This window comes from Neovison vison, chromosome 3, assembly GCF_020171115.1.
Source record: "Neovison vison isolate M4711 chromosome 3, ASM_NN_V1, whole genome shotgun sequence".
In the NCBI taxonomy this organism is placed as follows: Eukaryota; Metazoa; Chordata; class Mammalia; order Carnivora; family Mustelidae; genus Neogale; species Neogale vison.
Window position 1 is genome coordinate 20667433 of NC_058093.1, and position 22441 is coordinate 20689873.

Below are 22441 nucleotides of genomic sequence, written 5' to 3' on the forward strand. Positions count from 1 at the left end.
GGTTTTCAAACATCGTATAGCTTGTAGTTATAGTAGCTTCTGCCTACCTGGGACCTGCCATCATCAAAATTATAAAGCAAATAAACCTTGCTTTGAGCACCTTTTCATTTGCTTCCTGAATCCTCTTTCACTTTTCTTCAGGTTATCAGTAGTCACCTGAAGCTACCTCCTGTGGTCAGGATCCCACCCTCCACCCCACTGCAAAACTCACTTGCCTCGCCTGGTGTCACGCTACATTTAGACGGCATCCTGTTCTTACATTTTTCTCAACTCTGCCACTCCATCAAAATTGATCTTTCTGTTTCTGCTGGGCTCACACAATAGAACAACCAGAGCTATTACCATAATCAGTTAGAGTTTTATGCTTTCTAGATTCCATTTACATTCCGATATAAAGCTTCAATGTCTTCACAGTGAATACTTTGCCTGTTTTAAGTATGCTGTATATGACACCAAGGATTTGCAGATATTTCCAGAATATTGGTAGCAATGAGATGAATATACAGAGAAGAGATACAAATTGACATAGTAAACAACATTAAAGCAAAATCATCAATGTATAATTTTATTTCAACAGACCTCTAAGGGGTATTTTCTAAAGTAGAATTTGTATTTTATTTGTAAATTTCTGATGATAACTTTGAAGTTACTATTACTTCTTTTTTATTTTCTGTAATGAATCTTTTGTATCTGTGGATGGAGAGAAATTAATTTAATAATATTTTACATGGGATGCATTTATCAATCCAGAATACAAAACAAGTCATCTTTATTCGAGAATAATTTTTGTCATGAGGGAACTAAAAGTTCTCTTAAAGTCTTTGCTTTTTTCCTATCAAAATATGATGAATTACAAACATAACATTGGACTTGACATTTAATTGTCTGATAAAACGTGATCTTGCAAAGTCTCTTCATCTTGCTACTCAGAGGTCCTACAAGAAAGTCTTTAACTATTATTAATTTTACTTGTTTGAAAGTTTTCAGAGAATGTGCCTCTCTCTTATCTTGTGTTATGGCTGAGCTCTTATTTAACAAAAATTATTAATGAATAAGAGAGGGAGAGCTCAAAACTATCTTGCTCCTTATTTTTTATTTTATTTTCACTATGGCATTTTAGTATTCAGAATTTCACAATGTAATTAATTCTATCATATCATATCATCATATCATATCTTCATTGGAATATGGTTCTCTGGTTTTATATTTTATGTTATATCATGTCATACATATCATATATATATTTACATTATATATATATATATATATATAGGTACAATTTGAAAATGATAAAGATTTACCATCTACACTTATTAGTGACTTAAAAGTATGCCAAGTGGTTTTAGAGCTGGTGTAAAGAGAATATTTGTGGATGATATTTTATATAGCTACAATGATAAAAATAAAATGGGCAGTTATAGAAGATGGAGAATCACTTACTTAAACCATTTATAGTTCATGAGAGACTTGTTAGGAAGAAAGCACAGAAGGTTGATATTGTATGCTGCTATTTGCACATTCATTCTTAGAAACATGGTAGGACTGGAGGTTGAAGAAAACTATAATTACATAAAAGTCATGTTGGTCTCTCTATGTGTTGGGAACAAAGTGGTTTTCCCATCATATAGTTCCTAAATTCCATATGCTTCTAGATCCCAAGGCCTCCAAAGATTTTATATAAGTTATACTACGATGGGGATGAGAAGGACAGAGTGAACAAAAGGTGACTTTTACCATATCATTGTAACAAACAGTTTCTCCTGAAAGAAATAACTAGCTTTATAGAGGTAACTAGTAAAAACTATTCCTGGTACATAGAGAACTATATTTTGAAAGTTTACTCTAATGACATTTTTTGGATCCTGGAAAATTTTTCCATTTTTCCATCATGTCTTCCAGTTCAGGCATTCCTAGGTTTTGAAATTACAGAAACATTAATTTGCCCAAATCCTAGCCTTGCTTCAGGTGATCAAAGTCTTTGAGGTTCTCAAATACAGGTGAAACTTTAAAAACATGGAGAGACTTTCCTGGCATGAAGGCTGGCAAATGCATAAACACACACACACGACACACTGTATTGCATTTCTACACACACCTTTGTATTTTGTTTATCCCGCAGTTACTTTGTGCATTTATTTAAGGTCTCTAGTTTTATTGCTATTTCATCTTTCTGTTAATGTTATTAACAATGTCTCGTGCCACATTCTTTTGACAATAGGATGTGTTCAAGACTTAATGCAAAAGATGATTCAATTCTCACAGATTCACAAGGAGTAGTACAATAGCAATGACTTTGATAAGATGCACAACTGAACATTGAAAAGCTCTAAAAACATTATCAATTATCCCAGTGCCTTATTGATTATATTCACTGTATGTATATTAAAGCAATCTGAAAATTTGAAAGGGGAATATTCTGCAAGAAATTTTTCTTTCTCAAATTAATTTAAAATCAATGAAATATTATAATCTAGCTTAATTAATAAATGTTTAATACATGGGCTAAAAACAGCAATATAAATAGGGGTACATTACCACATTGGAAATCCCCAATACCACCAACAGCAATAACTTTTTTAACTAGAATAGTTAAGTATAAAGCTAAACTATTTTTGCTAACTGTATTTCTTCTGCTTAAATGTGTTTTTTCCTATTTCCAAGTGAACCCTTAAAATTAGGAGCAAAATTTTCTAGTAGGTAATATTTCTGATCTGTGCTTTTCTTTTCTAACTGCTTTGACTCCATAATACAGTATGCTTAACCTGTGGTATCCTTCCACTGATAACCATCTTAATTAAACCCTTGATTGAATTTAAATGCTGGGCAGATTCTCTTCAAGTTTTTAAAACTTTATTTGAGTAGGTTAGATTATCAATCTAAACAAATTGTGGATTAGAGCCCATCAGTTGCAATGGGGGAAAAAAGAGGCAGAGGAAAAATTGTCCTACAATCATAACTGCTGCCGATCAGAGCCTAGCCAGGTTCTAAGCACATTTTAGAACAGGACCTTCTGAGGGACTGTGGTTGGGTGAGCGAAAATCTGTGGTCATTTTTCACAGAAAAATCTTTGAAAAGAGAAACAAAATTTCTCCTTTAATGAGATAGCCCCATTTCAAGCACAATTTACATGTAGGAATACCCTGTCTTATCTTCATATTCTTCATCATGGCTAAGAATAGTTCCATTGTCTAAAGGGGTACACAATAAATTTTCTTAAATTTAAGCATCATCAGAACTGAATTTTTGTAGTTGTGAGTCCTTATCTTAAAATGTGTTTATCTCCATAAACTAATTTTACTCAAATGCATTTATTCCCATAAACTAAATTTACCCTTGTTTTAATCAGTAAATCTTTAGAAGAAATCTTTGGAAGAAAAAGCTGGTAGGGCAAAGATCTACAGCTGCAACACTGGCAAGAGTGACCTTTGAGATCAAATCAGAGTCTAAGGAAGGAGATGCCAATGTTGGCCTCTTTAATTAATGCTAAGGTGCCACGGAAATAAACAAGCAGAAAAACCAACAATCTGCTCTTTTAATTTCCTTCTTCACCAGTTGATTACAGGAAATAGTTTTGGAGGAACCATTTGCTCTCCAAATTAAGCAAGAAACTTCTCATCTTTCCCTGTTTTTATGAATTTATCAAGGATATTTGTTTAGCAGAGTGCTTCCAACTACACAGTGCTTTCCTTGTTGACTCGCTTCCATCAGCAGCAGCAATTAGCACCGGTTTCCTAGGCAACCATTCTGTACCCTACTGAGAAAAACCTTTTCTTGACAGGAGCATTCTGTCTAAAATTGTTTTGTTTTCCTCCTTTCACAAGTCTACCGTAGGCTTACTTGTCATTTCTTTTAACACAGCATCATTATGTCCATTATTCTTAAAAGCAGAAACATTTACTGGCTTTTATATTCCATATGGTTGAATTTATTGTCGGTGTCTCTTACTTCTCTCTTAACAACCTGAAAGAAATCAACAAAAATATGTTCTCAAGCATATGCCAACTTGTTTTGGATTTTTTTGTTCACCGCCTAATTGGTGAGCCTTTGCATGTTCAAGTAATCACAGCTGGTCCCGACGAAAACTCAAAGGGTATAACACATTCAAAATCAAACTCCTGTGTCTACCAACAAAGTCATGTGTTGCTCCGAAGTATGTTGAAATTTCCAGGGCCACTGAGAAAGCTTTAACTCCATTGTTTTTATTCTAAATCAACCAGGCAATATCAATAGACTAATATAACAAAATAACTAAACTAGAAGTATGTGCTAAGGCCTGAGACTGTGTTAAGAAATTTGACATGACAAAATACCAGAAGAGCATAGCAATGGTATAGCATGAATCAGCACATGGAATAAACCAGAAGGCGACAACCCCTACAAATGCTGAATGGTATGGCACAACGGTAAAGTAAAATTTAATTCATCATTTTAGCTTAAATAGGAAAGGGCAGGAGCCTTATGTATTGTCTGTGAAGCCGTGGTTCAGCTTTCAGGCAGGGAAATACTCATTGGTAAAAATGACAGAATTACCTCAGTGAATGACAGAGAGTTTCAAGTCTTTAAATTTTGTTGATCAAATGATGGTTATAGACTTAGCTGACTAAGACTTAGAAGACTTAGAAGACATCAAGAGTGATTAAAACAGTGATACAGGATGAATTTATTTATTTACTTATTTATTTTGGTGCGGGGCAGAGGGAGAGAGAGAATCCCAAGCAGGCTCCACACCCAGCTCAGACTCCGACATGGGGCTCCATTCCATGATCCCAAGATCATTGCCTGAGCCCAAATCAAGAGTCGGGCACTTCACTGACTGAGCCCACCCATACGCCCTGGTGATACAGAAGTTAAATAAGCAATTTGATATATATTATTTCGCTTAATTGCCACAACATACGAAAGGATAAACTGAGTTTTATTCCCACTTTATGGATGAGAGAATCTAAAGATTAGAGAGAATCTAATGGTTAGAATCTAAAGGTTAGAGAGACGATCTAAGTACTTATTACTTACAGTAAGTAAGTAAGTTACAGCAAGTAAGTACTTATAGAAGTAAGTACTTCTTACAGCTAGTAAGAAGTAAAGGCAGAATTTGATTTCAGGTTTTCTGACACAGGGATCTACTATGATAAAATATTTGTACTACACTAATGTAAGTCAAAGTGATGTCTACCAGGGACAGTAAGTGGTCTTTTATCCATCATTTTGCCAGTTTTTCCATCTAGAACGTGTGTTGTTGTATGGATTCAATACATTGATGGGAAATAAAAGTGCCTGGGGTAGCAACTTGTCTGATAAATTTGTGTCACAATATGATGTTTATTCATCACTTAGGTGAAATATAAGTAGCTTAGCATGATATCTTTTGGGTATGATCAGGCAGATTTCTGTAGATGGGAGCATGTCCCAATTTGTCTCATACCTATTTACCTCCTATATGTATTTCTACCAAATTACTTCCCCAATACCAAAAAAACAATGTTTCTTTCCAGAATTCACTTTATCTATCAAGGACCCCTTTGATACTATTTGCAGAATACTGACCCCATCTCCATTGCCCAGAATAAGTTTTCAAGACACACTTCACTTATACTTTTAGGTGTTTATCTAGTGATGATCTGTTACCACCTATATTTCTGTTACCTGGGTTGTATCTGAATCCCTTATTTTATATCAGCCTGTAGTCAACAATACTTTTTATTAGATGAATTTGTTTTAAATAACTTGCTTTTAATGTTTTCCTGCAAACTGATTTATAGGCAGTTTCCTTACCATATTAGTTCCCATTGTCATTTGTTTTATTTAGACATGATATGACTTTAGAACCATGTCATGAGATATTTTTGTATTTCTTAATAGAAACTGTCTCATTACTGTCATGACGCTACTAAAAAATAACAATACAAATACTGGTTCACATCGCAATGCAAAAACTACTGTTAGTTAATTACATTGAGGATCTGACATTAACAAGAAAGAGAATAAAATACATATTACAGACACTCCTTAACTAAGACAATTTTTAACATAAACTAAAAATGCCCACTACCAGAACACTTTAGATGTTCAAAAGGAAGACAGCAGAGCCTTTCATAATTTCAGTTTACACTAAGAAGTATAATGTTTCTAGCTGTGAAGATCCATGTTACCTTTCAGTTATGTATAATGAACAGTTTCCCAGTAATAATCTCAGTGCAATCTAGATTCATCTTTAATGTTTTGAACAACTAAATCCTATTCATAATTTTATACCTATAATGTCTCAAAGAAAAATAACAAATGATAGAGTAGAAAAGGGAATAAGTCAAAAATAAGCAATGAAAAATTAAAATGTACATTAATCTCTTACCTCAAAAAGATTTTTTCATGTTGCTAATTGTCCTCAAGGGTAATCATGCCCTCTGTCATACTGTCCAGAATATGGTCCTGAATTGGAAGTTGCTAGCAGATACCTAGAGCCGATCATAGCCTAGGATCTACAGAGCCAGGAAAATGAGTATGAAATCAGGAAACAAATAACAAGGAAAGTTTTTACTTCCCACTAGTTTTGTCCAGGAAAACAAAAAAACAAAAAACAAAACATTGTCCCTAGCATCAACATAGATGACTGTAAATTAACTATATTATCTGATGTTCATAAGAGTAATAGCTTAGATGGGTTGGACCTTTAGTTACTCTTAATTTTTTTTTAGGATTTTATTTATTTGGGAGAAAAAGAGAGAGACTTGGGGGAGGAGCGGAAGGAAAAGGACAAGCAGATTCTGTGCTGGGCATGGAGCCCAGTGTGGAGCTGGACACAAGGCTCGATCTCAGGACCCTGGGATCCTGACCTGAGCTGAAACCAAGAGCCGGAAGCTTAACCGACCGAGCCACTCAGGTGCCCCTAGTTGCTCTTTCTTTAAAGCAGAAATACTAAGGCAGAAGACCTAAAAGAATGCATAACTGGGGAAAGTAAAGACATCTTGGTGAAGAAATATTTGCAAGTCTTGAGTTTTTGATGTGCCAGTCCTGGTATATAATTACTCAATTGAGTCTGCACAGCAACCTCTGAGTCGGGTTTATTATTATTTCCATTTCATGGAAAAGGCATTGAAACCCAATGAGTGTGAGCATGAAATAACTAGAATGTAGCAATGCAGGAGCTTGTACCCACATTTCTCTGAATTAAAGTACATGTGACTTCCTTTAATATTTATAATATATTATATATATATATTATATATATATATTATATATAATAATGTATATAATATAAAAGATAGTGATCTCCTGTATAGAAAGAGGATGGATAGATAGATGGTTGGATGGATAGCAGGTAGGATGGATAATGGGTAGAATAAGGAATATATATATAGAGAGAGAGAGAGAGATAAGATATATAGAGATCTAGATCTCATACACATATCATAAATCTTATATTTTCATTTTCATAGGTTTGATTTTTTTACTCTCTTTTTCTTCTGTGTTTGTTTGGCATGTTTATCATTAATCTTCTCTGAATTTTACCCAAACCCTGTGTGAATTTTCTCCTGTCCCACAGCCAGGCTATAAAGGTAAAGCTTACCCCAGGAGATCTGCTGATCAGGTTTCCATTGGGAAAACGCCATCTCTCCTTGGGGAAAGCTGGCACCTCTGCCTTGACGGCCGGCTTTGCTTAGAGGAAGATTTTAAAGTGGCTGGACCATTTGAAACCCCAGAACAATCCTATGCTCATTTTTTTTTTCACACTGTGAGATTAATATTAAATAATTCAACATTGCCTGTTTGAAGTTTTAGCAATATTATTTCCTCCAAAAAATTGAAGATAATCTGTCATTAATGCAACTCCCACACACCCTGTTTGATTATTCTAAAATAGCACTTCTTAAAGTCTGTTAAATTCTCTTGAGGAAAAATAGTTAATATTCCCAAGATTGAGTTAAATTATTTTCTTACAAGTTTTGCGTAAACATATACAAAAGTAAAATTGCCTTCTTCATCAACTCTAATATATATATATACATTGCATATAACCTAAAACCGTGATACTGTAAGTTAAATTGCATAGGATAAAACAAGTATCCTTATTACTTTGAAATCATAATTATTATTTACATTTTTTGCAATATTAAAAAAGATTCTTCCTAGTCTACACTAAATTGGGAGTGCAAGCTGTGTTGTGTGAAAAAGGTTTTCTGGAAAGTACTTGGCATATAAATATCTGAAACAAATTAGCTGGAGAAATTAAAACTTTTTTGGAAATGATTTTAAGTAGCCTGTCAGTCCTTGCTCTTTGGATACTTAAAGTTTGAATGAGGTCTTCAACTTCATAAAATTATACTTCAAACATAATAGAAATATTAAATCACATTTAATTTAGTTTGACTATTTAAGGCATTTTACAAGATCCTAATTGAAACTTGGTTTTCTAAGTATGATATTTATAATAAGAAATGTCTACTCTCTGGCCTAACCCTATTAGTTTGCTGTTTTCTCATCTGCAAAATGAGAGTAATAACAGTAAATCATTCATTGAAATAATGAGGGCAAATAACAGAGCGTTAGGCACATGGTGAGCACCATAATATTTTTAAAATACTGCTTCTATTAAAAGACTGTACATAGGTTATAGTGTCATGTGGCTATTAAAAAAATCAGAAGTTAGACATATAAAGGCAAATATACTCAATCAAGTAATCTAGCTTTTAAAATTCAGATAAATCCGATTCAAGTGGATTGCTCATCCCAAAAGCTAGTTCTTTTTTTTTCCTTTTTTTTTTTTTTTTTTTTCCAAAAGCTAGTTCTTAAGCACTGTTCTCTCTGTCATCCTGGGTGGGGTGAGGAAGGTTTCCCAAAGAGGCAGAATCTAAATGAACCAAGTAAAAGCAGGATTCCACGACCTCACCTCCACCCCACCCCTGCCCAACTCCTGCCAACCTGCTTGTAAATGTGTAAATTCTGATCATAAGGAAGTTCAATGAAATATTCTCAAATCTTGGCTAAAATTATGAGAACGAATCCCATTACCCTTTTCCTCCTTGTCTAGTACAACTTGTTTCTATAAGGGCTGTAAGTGGAATGATTTGATTTGCTAGTATGATAGATGTTTGTAAATAAAGATAATGAAAAGTTAAATTCTGGAGAATTATTTTTTTTTCAAGATTTTATTTATTTACTTGACAGACAGAGATCACAAGCAGGCAGAGAGGCAGGCAGAGTGAGAGGGGGAAGCAGGCTCCCCGCTAAGCAGAGAGCCTGATATAGGGCTTGATCCCAGGGATCATGACCTAAGCAGAAGTCAGAGGCTTTAACCCAGGCACCCCTGGAGAATTTATTTCTAATCTAGAATGTATTTTTAATCTCAAAAGTCTTTCTTTTTTTTTTTTTTTCCTTTTTTTACAGACAGGGTGAGGGTAAGAGCAGAGGGGGAGAGAGAATCTTAAATAGGTTCCATGCCCAGCACTGAGATGGATGTGAGACTCGATCTCACAACCCTAAGATCATGACATGAGCCAAAATCAAGAGTTGGACACTTAACCAACTGAGCCAGCCAGGCACCCTTCAAAGAGTCTTCTTTCATTTTTTGTTGATGATATATGGAACATTACTTCTTGAATATTTTTTGACTTGGTTATATAAAATTAGCATTGGGATATGCTTTAGTAGGTGCCATTTTAGGCCAAAAATTAATTATCTGGCATTTCATAGACAGGTCATGTATGATGAACCTCCCCCTACTTTTTAATGAAATGATTACACTGACTAGGTAAGTATATATTATATGGCCTCAAAGATCTTTAAAACATCTGCTGTGTAGAAAAGTAGAAGCTCTTTAAAAAGAGGCCATCTGACATATCATTTCCATGTATTTCATTCAAATTTTCTCTTTCCAGGTCTTTCTTAATCACTCTTGTTCACATTGATCCTGGATAATGCTGTTTGATCACAAATTCACATTTTGAGGCATCTTCTTTAGGTTTTAGATTATGGTATTTCTACAAATCGGCATAGAAACATATTGTAAGGAAACTTTCTAGAAAACTACAAAACATTTTATATTAAATCCAAAATGAATCCTTTTTTTTTTTCTGAATTTTTTTTTACCTGGTGTAAAAATTTTAATTGTTTTTGCTTGTATAAACAGCTTTTTAAAAATAAACTGCCATACAAATGGTTTTTCTGTCATGGTGGGTTCATTTTGCCTAGCTCCCAGAATGCTGATCCCTTTACTTTCCTCTCTCTCTCTCTCTCTTTTTTTTTTTTTTTTCTTTTTTTCTGTTTCTGGTTATAATCTTGGTATTTGTATTTTAGTGCAATTTAATAAATTCTATTGTATTTTGGGGGGGAAGACAGGAAAAAAATTCTCATCAACTCTATTGTTTCATTACTTTTCCTCTTTGCTACCCATTTTGTCTCACTCTTTTATTTTCTTTTGTTACTATTTATTCCAGAAGAAGTGTCTGCAAGGATAGTCCAAGTAGTCACGGCTGAGGCTGTAGCGGTCCTGAAAGGTGAACAAGAGAAAGAAGCTCAGCAGAAAGACCAGCCTGCAGCTCTGCCTTTAGGTAAATGAGAAAGACCTCAGTTCAAGAGCTGTTTCTGCTGCAGTGATCACAGGACCAAGTCTTCACGGTCAAAGAGAGGCCCCATCTCATACTTGATCCTTACGCAAAATGTTCATCCAACACCTCCGTTGGGAGGCCCTGGCACCCATTGTCACCTTTCTTGACAGATTCATTTGTAAGATTTGGACAGTCTTCAGGGTGATAGGCTTTGCCCCTAAATTTCCCTTAAGTTTTCATTTCCAGACCACTAGAGAAATTTATTATAAAAATAAAGCCAACGCATGTGGATGTCATGGCACCCATTTATAAAGAAAACGTGTTACTACTCTAATTAGAAATGAGTATTTCCCTTTATGGGCTTTGGGGAACGCTTGTCTCAAGACGTCTTGTTTCGGTCTCCCTGAACCAGCTACAGAAAACCTGTAGTCAGGGCTTTGTTCAAATCATGGGTGACTTTGTATCCCTTTTAATGTACCGGTCTTCACTTGGTTTATTTAAGGACACTGAAATAACATTTCTCTCTCCCTTGGTCACAAGTCACATGTCCTCCAGGGCCAAACAGGTAATATAATGATGCCCACCGAAGAAAAGACTCCTAGCCAAAGGCTTGCCGCCCCTCCTTTAAATTGATGATAGATAGATAGATATAAATAGATAGAAAGAAGATAGATGTGGGTGTATATACCTGCAGAGACAAGAAAGGAAACTCTCTTGGTTCAATGTAAGTCTATTTTATAAGTACATTTAACTAATCCATAGAAATGTATGGTTTTTGAAGTCTAAAAAAAAAGTACATATCCAATTTTGTCTCAACCAGCCTAATGTATCCTTAATATTTGATTTTCTGGTCAGTACTCCTTTAAGCAATTTAAATGACTAAAAAATATTAAGCAATAAAAATTCTGTTCTCCCAGGATAATAAATACTCATTATTTGCAGTAAAATGTTCTTTGATTATAAAAGTTTAATTTTGTCTTTAAACAGGGGGTAAATTATTCAAAACATTAACCTTCAGTTTGTGGTTCACTTCTATACCTTAAAGAAAAGACTCCCCTTTTCTTAAATTTAAAGTCTTACTATGTGTTCTATAGAAACCCACAGGGTCAAGGACTTAAGACGTCACCTGTCATCCCAAAGCTGCTCTGTAAGATAGATTTTTCTGCTGGCCTTGATGACAAATATTTCCTTTTTGCAATCCCTTACCTTCAAATGAGCGGTCGAGAAAAAAGAGTTAACCATTAACTTTTAGAACCCTTCTCTTTGGTTCTTCACGTATAATGCCAAGGCCAGAAGATTACTCAGCTCCCACTAGTACATGTTGTCTCTGAAGGTTGCCTTAGGCTATGACAGCTTCATTTTTCTTTTCTGAGGATACATAGAGAAGATGCATTTTGACATTAGACTCAGTGGACAAAATGTTTAAAAAATACATCACCTGGGGCGCCTGAGTGGCTGAGTCAGTTAAGCATCTGCCTTCAGCTTGGGTCATGATTGGGTCCAGCTTTGGTCCTGGGATTGAGTCCTGCATCAGGCTCCCTGCTCAGCAGGGGTCTGCTTCTTCCTCTGCCCCTTACCCTGCTCCTGCTCTCTCACTCTCTCTCTCTCAGATAAATAAATAAAATCTTAAAAAAAAAAAAAAAACACCTGTAATACTGTGAATGATAAAGTTTGCATTTTTTTCCAGATTAAGAAGTTGAACAATATAGAGTTCTGATATTTTTTTAGTCAGTCAAGCTAAATCTGAACTACAGTGCTTGCCTGTGTGTTTGACTATAATAGATTAGGGCTAGAATAACATGTTTTATTAATTGAACAAGCAGACACAATTAATGGGATTAACAATAGAACTTTAGCAGGCATCTTTAATCTGTTTTTATAGGGAAAGCAAAACGTTTTTTCTTAAATAGTGAATGCTTTTCTTTCCTTCTAGGTTTTTTTTAAACTAGATGAATCAGGTAATCAGACAGAAAATAAGTCAGATGCAGCGTACTAGTGAATCTTGTTCTAAATTTCACAGAGAGGCCTTTCTACAGATGGCAGAGCTGTTCTACATCTAATGACCTAATAGGATTAATCATATCTCATTTCTCCACTATTCGATCTTTAGCAGCTGAAGAGACAGCTAATCTGCCTCCTTCTCCACCTCCATCACCAGCCTCAGAACAGACCATCACAGTGGAAGAAGGTAAGACCCAGTGGACTTAGTGAGGTTTGTCTTCTGATAAAGGGTAAATTAGCATCAGTCCATAGGCACTGGACTTCGGTGTGGGTTAGTATGTGACCCAGCTTGAGAGCTGTCTGTTTCAAACAGCCCGGAAGAAGCAAAGACTTTACATAAATGTGTAATCATTTATCTATACAAAATCAGAAGTAGGAGGAATATAGTAAATTAAAAAAAAGAAAATCGGCTCGATCGAGAAGATAACTTTGTGTTTAAAATTGCTAGAATAGCTACAGACAACCAGTTCATTTCATTCACATAACATGTTTGGACACGGAAGATACAATCCTATCTTATAAGTGACTGAACAAAAATAAATTTATTGAAGAAATCATAGAGAAATATTGTCAGGAATTGTCTCTGTTCTCACTCTTGTGCTGCCAAGGGCTTCCCTAGGGCCTGGCCTACAGCAAACCCTCAATAAATATTAATGAATAAATGAAGAAGTCAGTGTATGACTCTGATATTGAGATCAGTGAACTGGAAGCTGAGATCATGGCTTCTTCCCTTCTGGGACCTATTATTGTCCATGAATGTATTTATGCATTTAGTCAACATAGAATGCTATGTCAGCTTTTCAGTTCTCGTTAATAAAACAGAGGGATGCCTTTGAAGAATATTCATTCAGAATCTGAGCTGAAAGGCACTCTTTAAAAAGAGACTATTATTGGCTTTCTGACTTAAGTCAGTTAACTTTTGTGTATTGTTTGAGTTGCAGAAGGCAGACAAGAGCTATCGCTGAAGTGTTTCAATATAATTTAGTTTTCATCTACTAAAATCAAAATTTTAATACTATGCCATTTTATTCATTTATTTTTTTCCATTTTTTGTCCCTTTTAGCAATTATTTTAGTGTTAAAAATGGAAAAATATTGAACAAGTTCTCACTGTCTTTTTATAATTTGTAATTACTTTCATTTAAAATATTCTTTGACTTTCTAAATACAGATTTTCCTAAATTATAGAACTACGAACTATCAGTCAACATAATTTAATTTTGTCATGGACTTACAAACCTAAACTTCTTTTAGTGAGCTTTTTCTTTCTTAAATTGAGGATTTTTTCTGATTTACTGCCTGAAATAACATTAACCAAACTAAATTACTCTAAAGAATAAAAGAAAAGTTGGGGACTATAATCGGTGGCAGTTATAATTGTTAGTTAATCTCCTACAAACGTGATCTGATCTTTTAGTTTATAGATTTGAAAGATTTTTTGCCCTCATCCATTCATTGGCACGTATTTATGGAGCACCTACAGTGTACTCCTCGAATTTAGCTACACACTCGTGAACAACACAGATACGTGATCCTGCCTATAAGGAACATGCAGTCTGGTGGAGAACGGAAAGCCAATAAAGAAGTTTACAAATAATTTCACATTGTGTTAGCCCTAGGAAAGAAAAGAACAGAGAGCTTGAAGATAGAACAAGGGAAATCTTAATTTTTTGGGTGATGAGGAGACAGTAGCTGAGCTCAGAAGCATGAGGTAGAGTTGGCCAAGCAAAGATGGAGGGAAAGGGCAGTTGAAACAGGAAGACCAGGAAATGCAAGGGGAAATGCAGGAAATGCCTCAGGTAGGCAAGGGCGTGAGGTTTTCTAGGAAATGAAGACATGCCATGGCTCCTAGGTGGTGAAAAAGGGCTAAAACAGTGAAGGGATCTGAGAATCAGTATCTGCCTTGGTTCCAGAGTCTTGGTTTCACACGGAAAGCAGTGGAAAGCCTTCTATGACAGCTGTACTTCCCTCAGGTCATTGAAAATGTTTCTACACAACACGTAAAGCCTTTCAGAGAATCTTCTTTACCCAAGATGCTCACTGGGTACTTGTGGCTTGGCGGTCACTCCAAAGTCGGCAAGAGGTCAAGTAATCTACCCTTCTTGCTCTCATATGGGAGTTGGAGCAGAAGGAGCAGTAGGGTCTGCCCATCCAATTGGGAATTCAACCAGTCTGCTTTCTGGCAGGTGACATCATGGATATAATGAAAATATAAATGAACCATAGAATCATTTTCATTTTCATATTTTGGTATACTTTCCAGTGTAACTGTTTTCTTATTTGGGGGGATTGCTTTCCCCATGTTGTTTGAGTGTATTTGGGGAAAATTTCAACTTATTTCCTATTGAAAATGAGTGAATATATATTTTTTCTTAATATTTTTCAAACCAAACTTGTATTTTTATTGAATTGCTCTTTTTCATATTTTCAGAAGAAAGTATTAAACTATATGAGACTTTTTTTTACTTACTTAACACACCCTCAAAGAAACTTAAAAGGCACCTGACTGCCAATCCATTTATATGAATATAAAAGAGCTCATGGATTAAATTGAGTACCTCAATGATTTTGAAGATACGGTTACTTTTTACTAATTATCAAACATTTTCAAAAGCTGTTCTTTCTCAAAGGGGAAGCATGAAGTCTTCACCAAAGATAATTTGAGATGTTAATTACTGTAAGTTGTGAATATTCACTTGTTATAACTGATGTAGTATTAATAATTTGCAGGTTGTGTGCTTATTCTGGGAAACAAAGAGATTTTGATGGAAAAAATAAACAAGTAGCACACTTAAAAGGAAACTCAGGTACAATGCATCAATTCCGCACTAGGTGTAATCTTCGCAAATTAATCTCCTATGTCTTTTTGACCTAACCATAATAATTTCATTTGGACTGAACTGTTAGGAGTTGGAAGCCTGTGCAAGAACAATGGGATCATCTGAAAATAGAACCAGGAAAAATCCTAGGGTGGATGTTTTCCTGGGTCAACGATGTCACTAATCTAATAGGATTTTCCCCTCCATATCCTATGGGCAGCAAACACAGCAACTAAGTCCTCAGTGAAGAGCCTGCCGCATGGAAAGGTCTTAGAGGGAGTGGAGAACAACGTAAGCAGAGCCAGTTGCCCCCAATGGTGGGGCAGAAGGAGCAGTAGGGTCTGTGATTCTAGAGCAGGCAAAATCACTGAGTCACCGATACCCCCCAGAGACTCTGTCTCTCATAAGAATGACTTCTCATTTGTACCAAAGAGGGCTGACAGATGAAGCCTGAGTTTTTATGTGGCAGACCTTACTTTAATTCGAAATAAATTTTCAAATGCTTTTTTTTTTTTTAATTGTATGAAAGTAAGTTAGGGAAAATGTATTCCTCCACTGAAATCAGGTACACTTCATTTTTGTAGATTATCACTATGCAGCAGAGCTAGTAAAAGCCCGAGGTCCATAAGGCAACCTTATCCTTTGAAATATCACATTATTAAATGAAAGAGTATTTTGTGGAAAGAGCAGAGTCCCCCAAACATGTGTGCTTATAGGAAAGGGATAACATTCAATCCTGACCTTAAAGAACAAAACTAACGTATGAAATGAATTCACTTTTTATAGATCTCTCAAGTCTAGATCCTATGCATCCAATGAAGGGAAAGCAGAGGTACATGACAATTCGTCTGAGTATATTGAGACAAAGATGCGAACACGCATGGAGTCCTACAATGTGCTTGGCACTTTCATAGGTCTCGCCTCATTTAATCCTCCCAACAACCCACAGAGAGATAATATTCACTCCAATTCTTGCCCCTGGATGTCATGGCCAGTAATCCAGAATTCCAATCCACGTCTCAGTCCCTGCAATCAAAGCCCCACTGTGTCCCTAAAGCCATCTCTTATCGTTCTCAATGTGGGGACAAGAAAGGGAAGTGATCTTCCAATGAGAGGTTGTTTTTTGGGTCTTTTTTTTCCCCCTGAAGGTACTAGACCAATTTCTTTTTTTTTTTCCTTTTCTTTTTTTTTTTTTTTAAGGCATACCCAAATAAAGAAGTCATTACTTATAATTAGTATGTATTCCACCTCTATTGGGATGCCATACATGATTCTATAGCAAATAGAATCTATTTCTTCTGTCATTATTGTTGGGATCAAACACACTGTTTGGTCTTAGCTAGCTATGGACCTCTTAGTAGAACTTCCCCTAGCACATCTCTGGAACTTGTAGATGAAGTTCAGGTTCATAGGTCCCAAGCAGAGATGTGGAGCACACACACAGCTCACAGTACCAAGACTGGACTTCGCCGGGCCGTCTTTTTGAAGCTGCTGGCTCAGTGCCATGCAAATACTACAAAGAAGCTCCTTTCCACTACAGTCCTTAAAGTTGTTTTTTTTTTTTTCTCTTTTTGTCATTCTCTGTTTAGAGCAAAAGTTTTCAGAATAGAAAACACTGTTTCTTTGAAATGTGACAGATCTGAAGCAAGACTCTGTGATGTTTTCACATGTTGGCCCTTTCAGAAATGAGCAATGACAACAAGAAAGAGAAAGTCAAAAATCTTCACAAGGTTCAAACATCCAAGGAGTATTACCTTTAAACTCCCAGCTCTCAGTTTCAGATTCTTTAGTTTTACATTGCAGTCTGCTCTACTCCCCAGAAGATGTTGCCCAGCAGAGAGACAACTGTGCCATTTTCACGGACAGATTGTCCATGCGATTTTTTGAGCCTATTGGAAGTGTTAGAAGTAACTTGCATATGTGCAGTGTTGAGAGTCTCCGGGAGTCCTGGAGGAAATATGAATGGCTAGGACATGTGACAAGCCCAGGGCTCATGATTCAGCCAGTGTTGTAGGCCAGATCTCAGCCAATGATCTGCTCGGCTGAGAAATCGTGCCGAGTTGGAACTAAGAATATCAAATGTAATTTTAGGCTTCTGCTATCCCATGATATAATAAGCAGCATGGCTGTAAAAGTTCTGAGCACCCATCCAGAAAAAAAAAATAACACGGAATAATCAGTAAACAACGTGCTCAAAAGATTTAAAAGTATTCCCTCTACAGAGTGTTATTTTAGTATCTTTATGATTTCAACCTTATTTTCGGTTGTCAGCACTTGGTTGTTCAAAATAAGATACTGCCCTAACCCTACAGTGCATTTTCAAATAAATTGCTATAATCTGGCTGCTTAAATGTTGATAGAAGTAAAAACTAGATACACAGACTTTCAATAAATTTTAATAATTCTTATTCTTGAAAGTTATGAAATCTAAAAATTATTTCCTATGTAAGTAAATAAACAGTGATTAACAAATTCAGTAACCTGTCATGAAGGCCTGAGATGTAGGGTCTGTACCACATCGGAAGCCAAATATTGTTTGTTGTCACCATCCTTAAAGCTCATTGAAATACACCAGAATGCAAGTGCTAAGCAGACTGACCTATACTTGTGTACTTAAGGAAATATGTTGAAATAAGGCAGAGCTCTAAGCCAAGACACTGGAAAGGACGCAAGAAAGAGTAGTTACTTCAGCATTGCAATGAGAAATATACAATGAGGGTTTGAAATATAAAAATAGCCAACAGTCAGAGGTGAAACCACATAGAATAATGAAACCACATAGAATAAAGTCTTAGTGAATCTGAATCCAGCTCTGTAGAAATCATTGTCAGTGAATGGTATCTCTTTAAAGCTTTCAGAAGAGAAAGAAAAGAAAATGAGTTTATATTGTTAGGAACTTTCTTAAAACCATGAGAACCAGTGTTTGAAAAGATGTTCCTAAGAGTTAGCCCCAAAGAAGGCGCTACACCGCTGTGCTCTCCTTAGTGGGGCAGGGAAGAGAAATAATGCATCTTAGATTCTTCTTAACAGGCCTGGAATTAAAAATGGCTTTCTGGTAAAAATCATTAACAAAAAATTAAAATAACCCAAATGCTAACTATATGGGCATCCTAGATACTTAAGGTTGTGCTTCAAACAGGATTCTTTTCCCCTGTTATTGTTGTAATACATCGGGTCCTAACACCTTTCTTCTTTTTTAACTTATAAACATATTGACAGAAGCATGCAAAGAACGTACTTGAAAGAATTTCTTCCGATTCACGCATGTGTATTGTCAGGCTTTGTTTCTCTTGCAGTGTTTTTGTGGGGATTCTGAGTCGTTTGAGGGGATTGTAGAGTTAATCTCTATCATGCAGTAAAGGGAGTGACTAGTGTAAATTCAGTGGCTACGGAAGCATGAAACACTCACCGCCTCCCATCCTCCATCAGCTGCGTCTTGCTAATTCCCCTCCATCCCGCTGTGCTACTTCTGTGGCCCACTGTGTCTTGTGCAGGTGTTTGTCTCGTGCGTCTGATCTTGTGTCTGTCTTGTCCAGTTCTCCCTGCAGTTTCTTCCTGTGTGTCTGTTTGTAGATGAAGGAGCTGAGGACCAAGTGGGTCCTCTACACAGTTTCCCCAGCCACGAACCTGCCACCAGCGGGGAGAGGCGTAGACTCCTAGCCCCCTCCATCTCTGTGTCTGTGCCTGATGATGACCCTTCCCATTCCGATGAGGAGTACTATGAGCATCCTTTGTTCCGCTCACAATGGACTACCTCTAGTGCGCTCCCCAGTGTCCCAGCGCAGAGTGCAGAGGCCCACTTAGGCCGGGAGAAAGGTGAACCGAGCATGGTCCCCTTTTGCTCCCCCCACACCCCAGCCTGCGCCTTTGACCACATGCTTCATCCTCAGTGTACCTTCGGAGCGGGGTGGGAGGGAAAGGAGCCTGTTTTTTCCATATGAAAGTGAAGTCCCTATATAGTTTATATGTCTAGCCAAATACCTCATCTACAATAAGCCCGATTTGAGGCATAGGAGTATTTTCTTGTTCTGTATCATTGTTTCTGAAAACAAAGCCCAAAAAGGGGTGGGGGTGGGGGAGGGAGGAAAAAGAGTTCAGTTAAAGTATGACTCCTTTCTGCTCCCTGTAAATAAATCAGTGGGGGACAAATACATCCTCTTTCTCAAACTGAGGAAGAGGATCCTGTATATAGTTTTTTTCCTCCTTGAACACAGAATATTACTAGGATCAGACTTAAATAGCATTAGCCTTCTTTTTAGTGCCGTGTCAATACGTAAGCTCCTTAAAAGAGAAAGTCCATGAATCTGTATAGGGCAGAATGCATGTTACAGAATGAGTGTATTTCTCCTAATCACTTAATCATCCACAGAAACTACAGAGGCTCCCCCAAGTGACTAAATATTGGCTCACATGAGCAGACCTGGGCTGAAGTGAAGGAAATGATCCAAAGCCTTTGTCATTCCACCCTCAGAAAGCTAGCAGACCCTAGTGTAAAACTGGCCGTGATGAGGGCAGTGGGCTGAAATTTATCTCATTCTAACTAGGTAGTTTTGTAAAGGAAAACAAAATTAAAGCTAAAACATGTTTTGTGTAGGTTAAGAGCTTATTCTCAAAATATTCTCTTGTATGCACAGAGTTTATTTCCATGCAGGACAGTATTTAATGAAAGAGCAGATAGTTCCAAGGCAGTGGGAATAAACTCATAGATGACCAACGACATTCATGATAATAAACTTCTTCGAGGATCCATGGGAAAACAAAGAGCACCGTGGCTCACACACTCTAATAGAGAAATACAGCCCAAAAGTCAATTCTTCTAAGAGTGCGAACTTAAAATGATTAAGAAAAATATGTGAAATTTTGAGTGAGAAACAGGTGGAAATTATTTATACAAAATAAGGAAATGGAAAGCAGAAGGTTATGTGGATTTGGAAAATATGTTGATTAAATTGATTAGACTTTTCCCAAAAAGGTGCCATGAGTAAAACAGCTACAGTGAAAGTCTCTCACCTGGCGTCGAAATCTCTAACTCTGTGGCATTATAAAAATGGCCTTAATAATAATTTGGAATCTGAATTTTTAAAATGTTACTTACATAATTAAATGACAAATATGAAAGTCCCTGAGTGCCGAGTGGGAGGAAATAGATGTAGTACTTCTCCCCTCCCCCACCCCCTGCCCAGGGGTCTTAATAGTTCTCAAAAAAGAAAATTCCTTTCCTTTCCAGCTGTAGTCTTTCTCATGGGGCCATTTAAACAATGTTTCACATGAATTTCATCCAAATCTTTCATTTGTAGAACTGTAAAGCAGCTTACTTATATACTCCCCTTTAATTTCTTAAGCAATAAAATGGGATTTATTTTACTGACATTTGAAAGTGCAAGTGAGAAGCAACTGAACATGATAATTCGTGGCCTAAGTGTGCTTTTTACATTTTAATTATTAATATTTTTCCACATGATATACCTATTTGGGGAAGATATTTTGGCAGTTTGATTGCCGTTCAGTTATCTTGGTGCTTTGGTTTTGAACTGCAGAAACAAGACTTTCCAGGTAATGCGCACATTGTCGTACTCAGAATCAAGGGCAGCTACACACAGTATATCACGGGTATAAGCAATATGGTAACTGTTCTGTCCCCGAGGTAGACTTTCCTAAATGCGAAGATTCCATTTTACCTGGACCTTGGCTTTTCAAAATAATTTGCTTACTCCTTGCAATTTTTTACATTCCCCCATATCATATAGGGCAATGAAGGGAAAATAAATTGAGTTAGGAACTCTTTGGCCTTAAAAATATTGCATAAGTCATATTAAAATACTATTTAGTACTTTAAATACTTGAGACTTTGGCCCTGAAATATCAAATAAGATAGTGTTGATGGATTCCATGATAAAGCTGTTAGGGGAGTTGATGATTATTGTTGTTGAGGCCGGGCGTTTTTTATCCTCCAAGATTCTTTACTGAAGTTTGCGTGTTTTAAATAAAGTAATCAGAAATTCATATGTAGGGGCTTACTTGTAGGGGGCTTACTCCATGGAGTAAGGGGCTTACTACATGGAGTAGGTGCTTACTGTAGGGGCTTACTGCATTGGAGAAAACAGCCCATGTCTAGCAAACGTAAAGGTTTTTTCAGTCCGTCAACCCATCTGTCTTTTCATAACCACCTGTTACCCAGCGGCACCATCTCTTATTTCCAGCCAGCTTCCTACGTGTGTGTGCAACTGACTGCCATCTCCGCTAAGGGGAATAGAGCAGTAAAACCCTTTCAGCTCTCAAGTTTTCAAATAAATAGCCTTTTAACGAGACTTTAAAAGGCATCATTATTATCAGATTATATATATATATATATATATATATACATATATATATATGACCATTTCCCAAGCAATACATAATGCACATTGCATTCGAATCTTAATCTGCTCATCCAAATGGTAAAGAAGGTTCTGGCGAGGTCCATGTAATGGAGCTGAAAGTGTTCCTTGAGTAGTATTTCTGCCATTGTGTGTATTGTTCTGTGGTCATGATGTCAACATCTTTTTCATCCCTAAGAAGAAGAAACGCTAGAGGGAACAATGGCTGAGGAAGACACACCTGCCACTCTTCCTGGGAAAGAGTGTGGGGCTGCCAAGGCCTCAGACCAACCCCAGGCCCTCAGGGAGGGCCACGTGGAGTCTAGTGCGGAGGCTCACATAGCTCCTGAAGAGTGTGGCCCAGCAGGGGCCCCACAGGAGAAAAGTGTAAAAGAGGTCACGGAGGTGTCTCCAGAAGTAACAATTCCTTCCTCTGCCAGGGAAGGTGTGTCTTTCCTAGGATTTGCATGTGTTTTGTTGCAAATGATCTCTTCAGCAGCTTACCGGCCTGACGCCTTTCCAGTGCTATTCCATGGCTTGGTCTCCTCGTGATCCGAGACCGATGTTGTAGGTTTAACGAGCAGAGTGTGGCTTGCACAGGTGCTGTGTGGCAGCTAGGTTTTCCAGTGCTGCAGCTGAGTCTTGGTTTTACTTTGCCATGATACAGTACGCTTTGCAGCCAGGCTGACGATGCTGTGTGAGCTTTTTGTTCGCCTCCCCGCCCA

At 36.8% G+C, this 22441-nt stretch overlaps 1 protein-coding gene across 20 annotated transcripts in view; it reads left to right on the top strand.

Annotated features, from left to right (window-relative positions):
- The window catches only part of MAP2 (microtubule associated protein 2), a 287600-nt gene that overhangs the window by 222211 nt on the left and 42948 nt on the right, over window positions 1–22441 (top strand). For 19 of the 20 annotated variants that reach the window (XM_044241471.1, XM_044241470.1, XM_044241469.1 and 16 more), the window contains 2 exons: window positions 10431–10544; window positions 12652–12729. In XM_044241471.1, coding sequence (XP_044097406.1) covers window positions 10431–10544; window positions 12652–12729 — 192 coding nt within the window. The remainder of the gene's footprint in view (window positions 1–10430; window positions 10545–12651; window positions 12730–22441) is intronic. The other variant, XM_044241473.1, reaches the window with a different exon arrangement.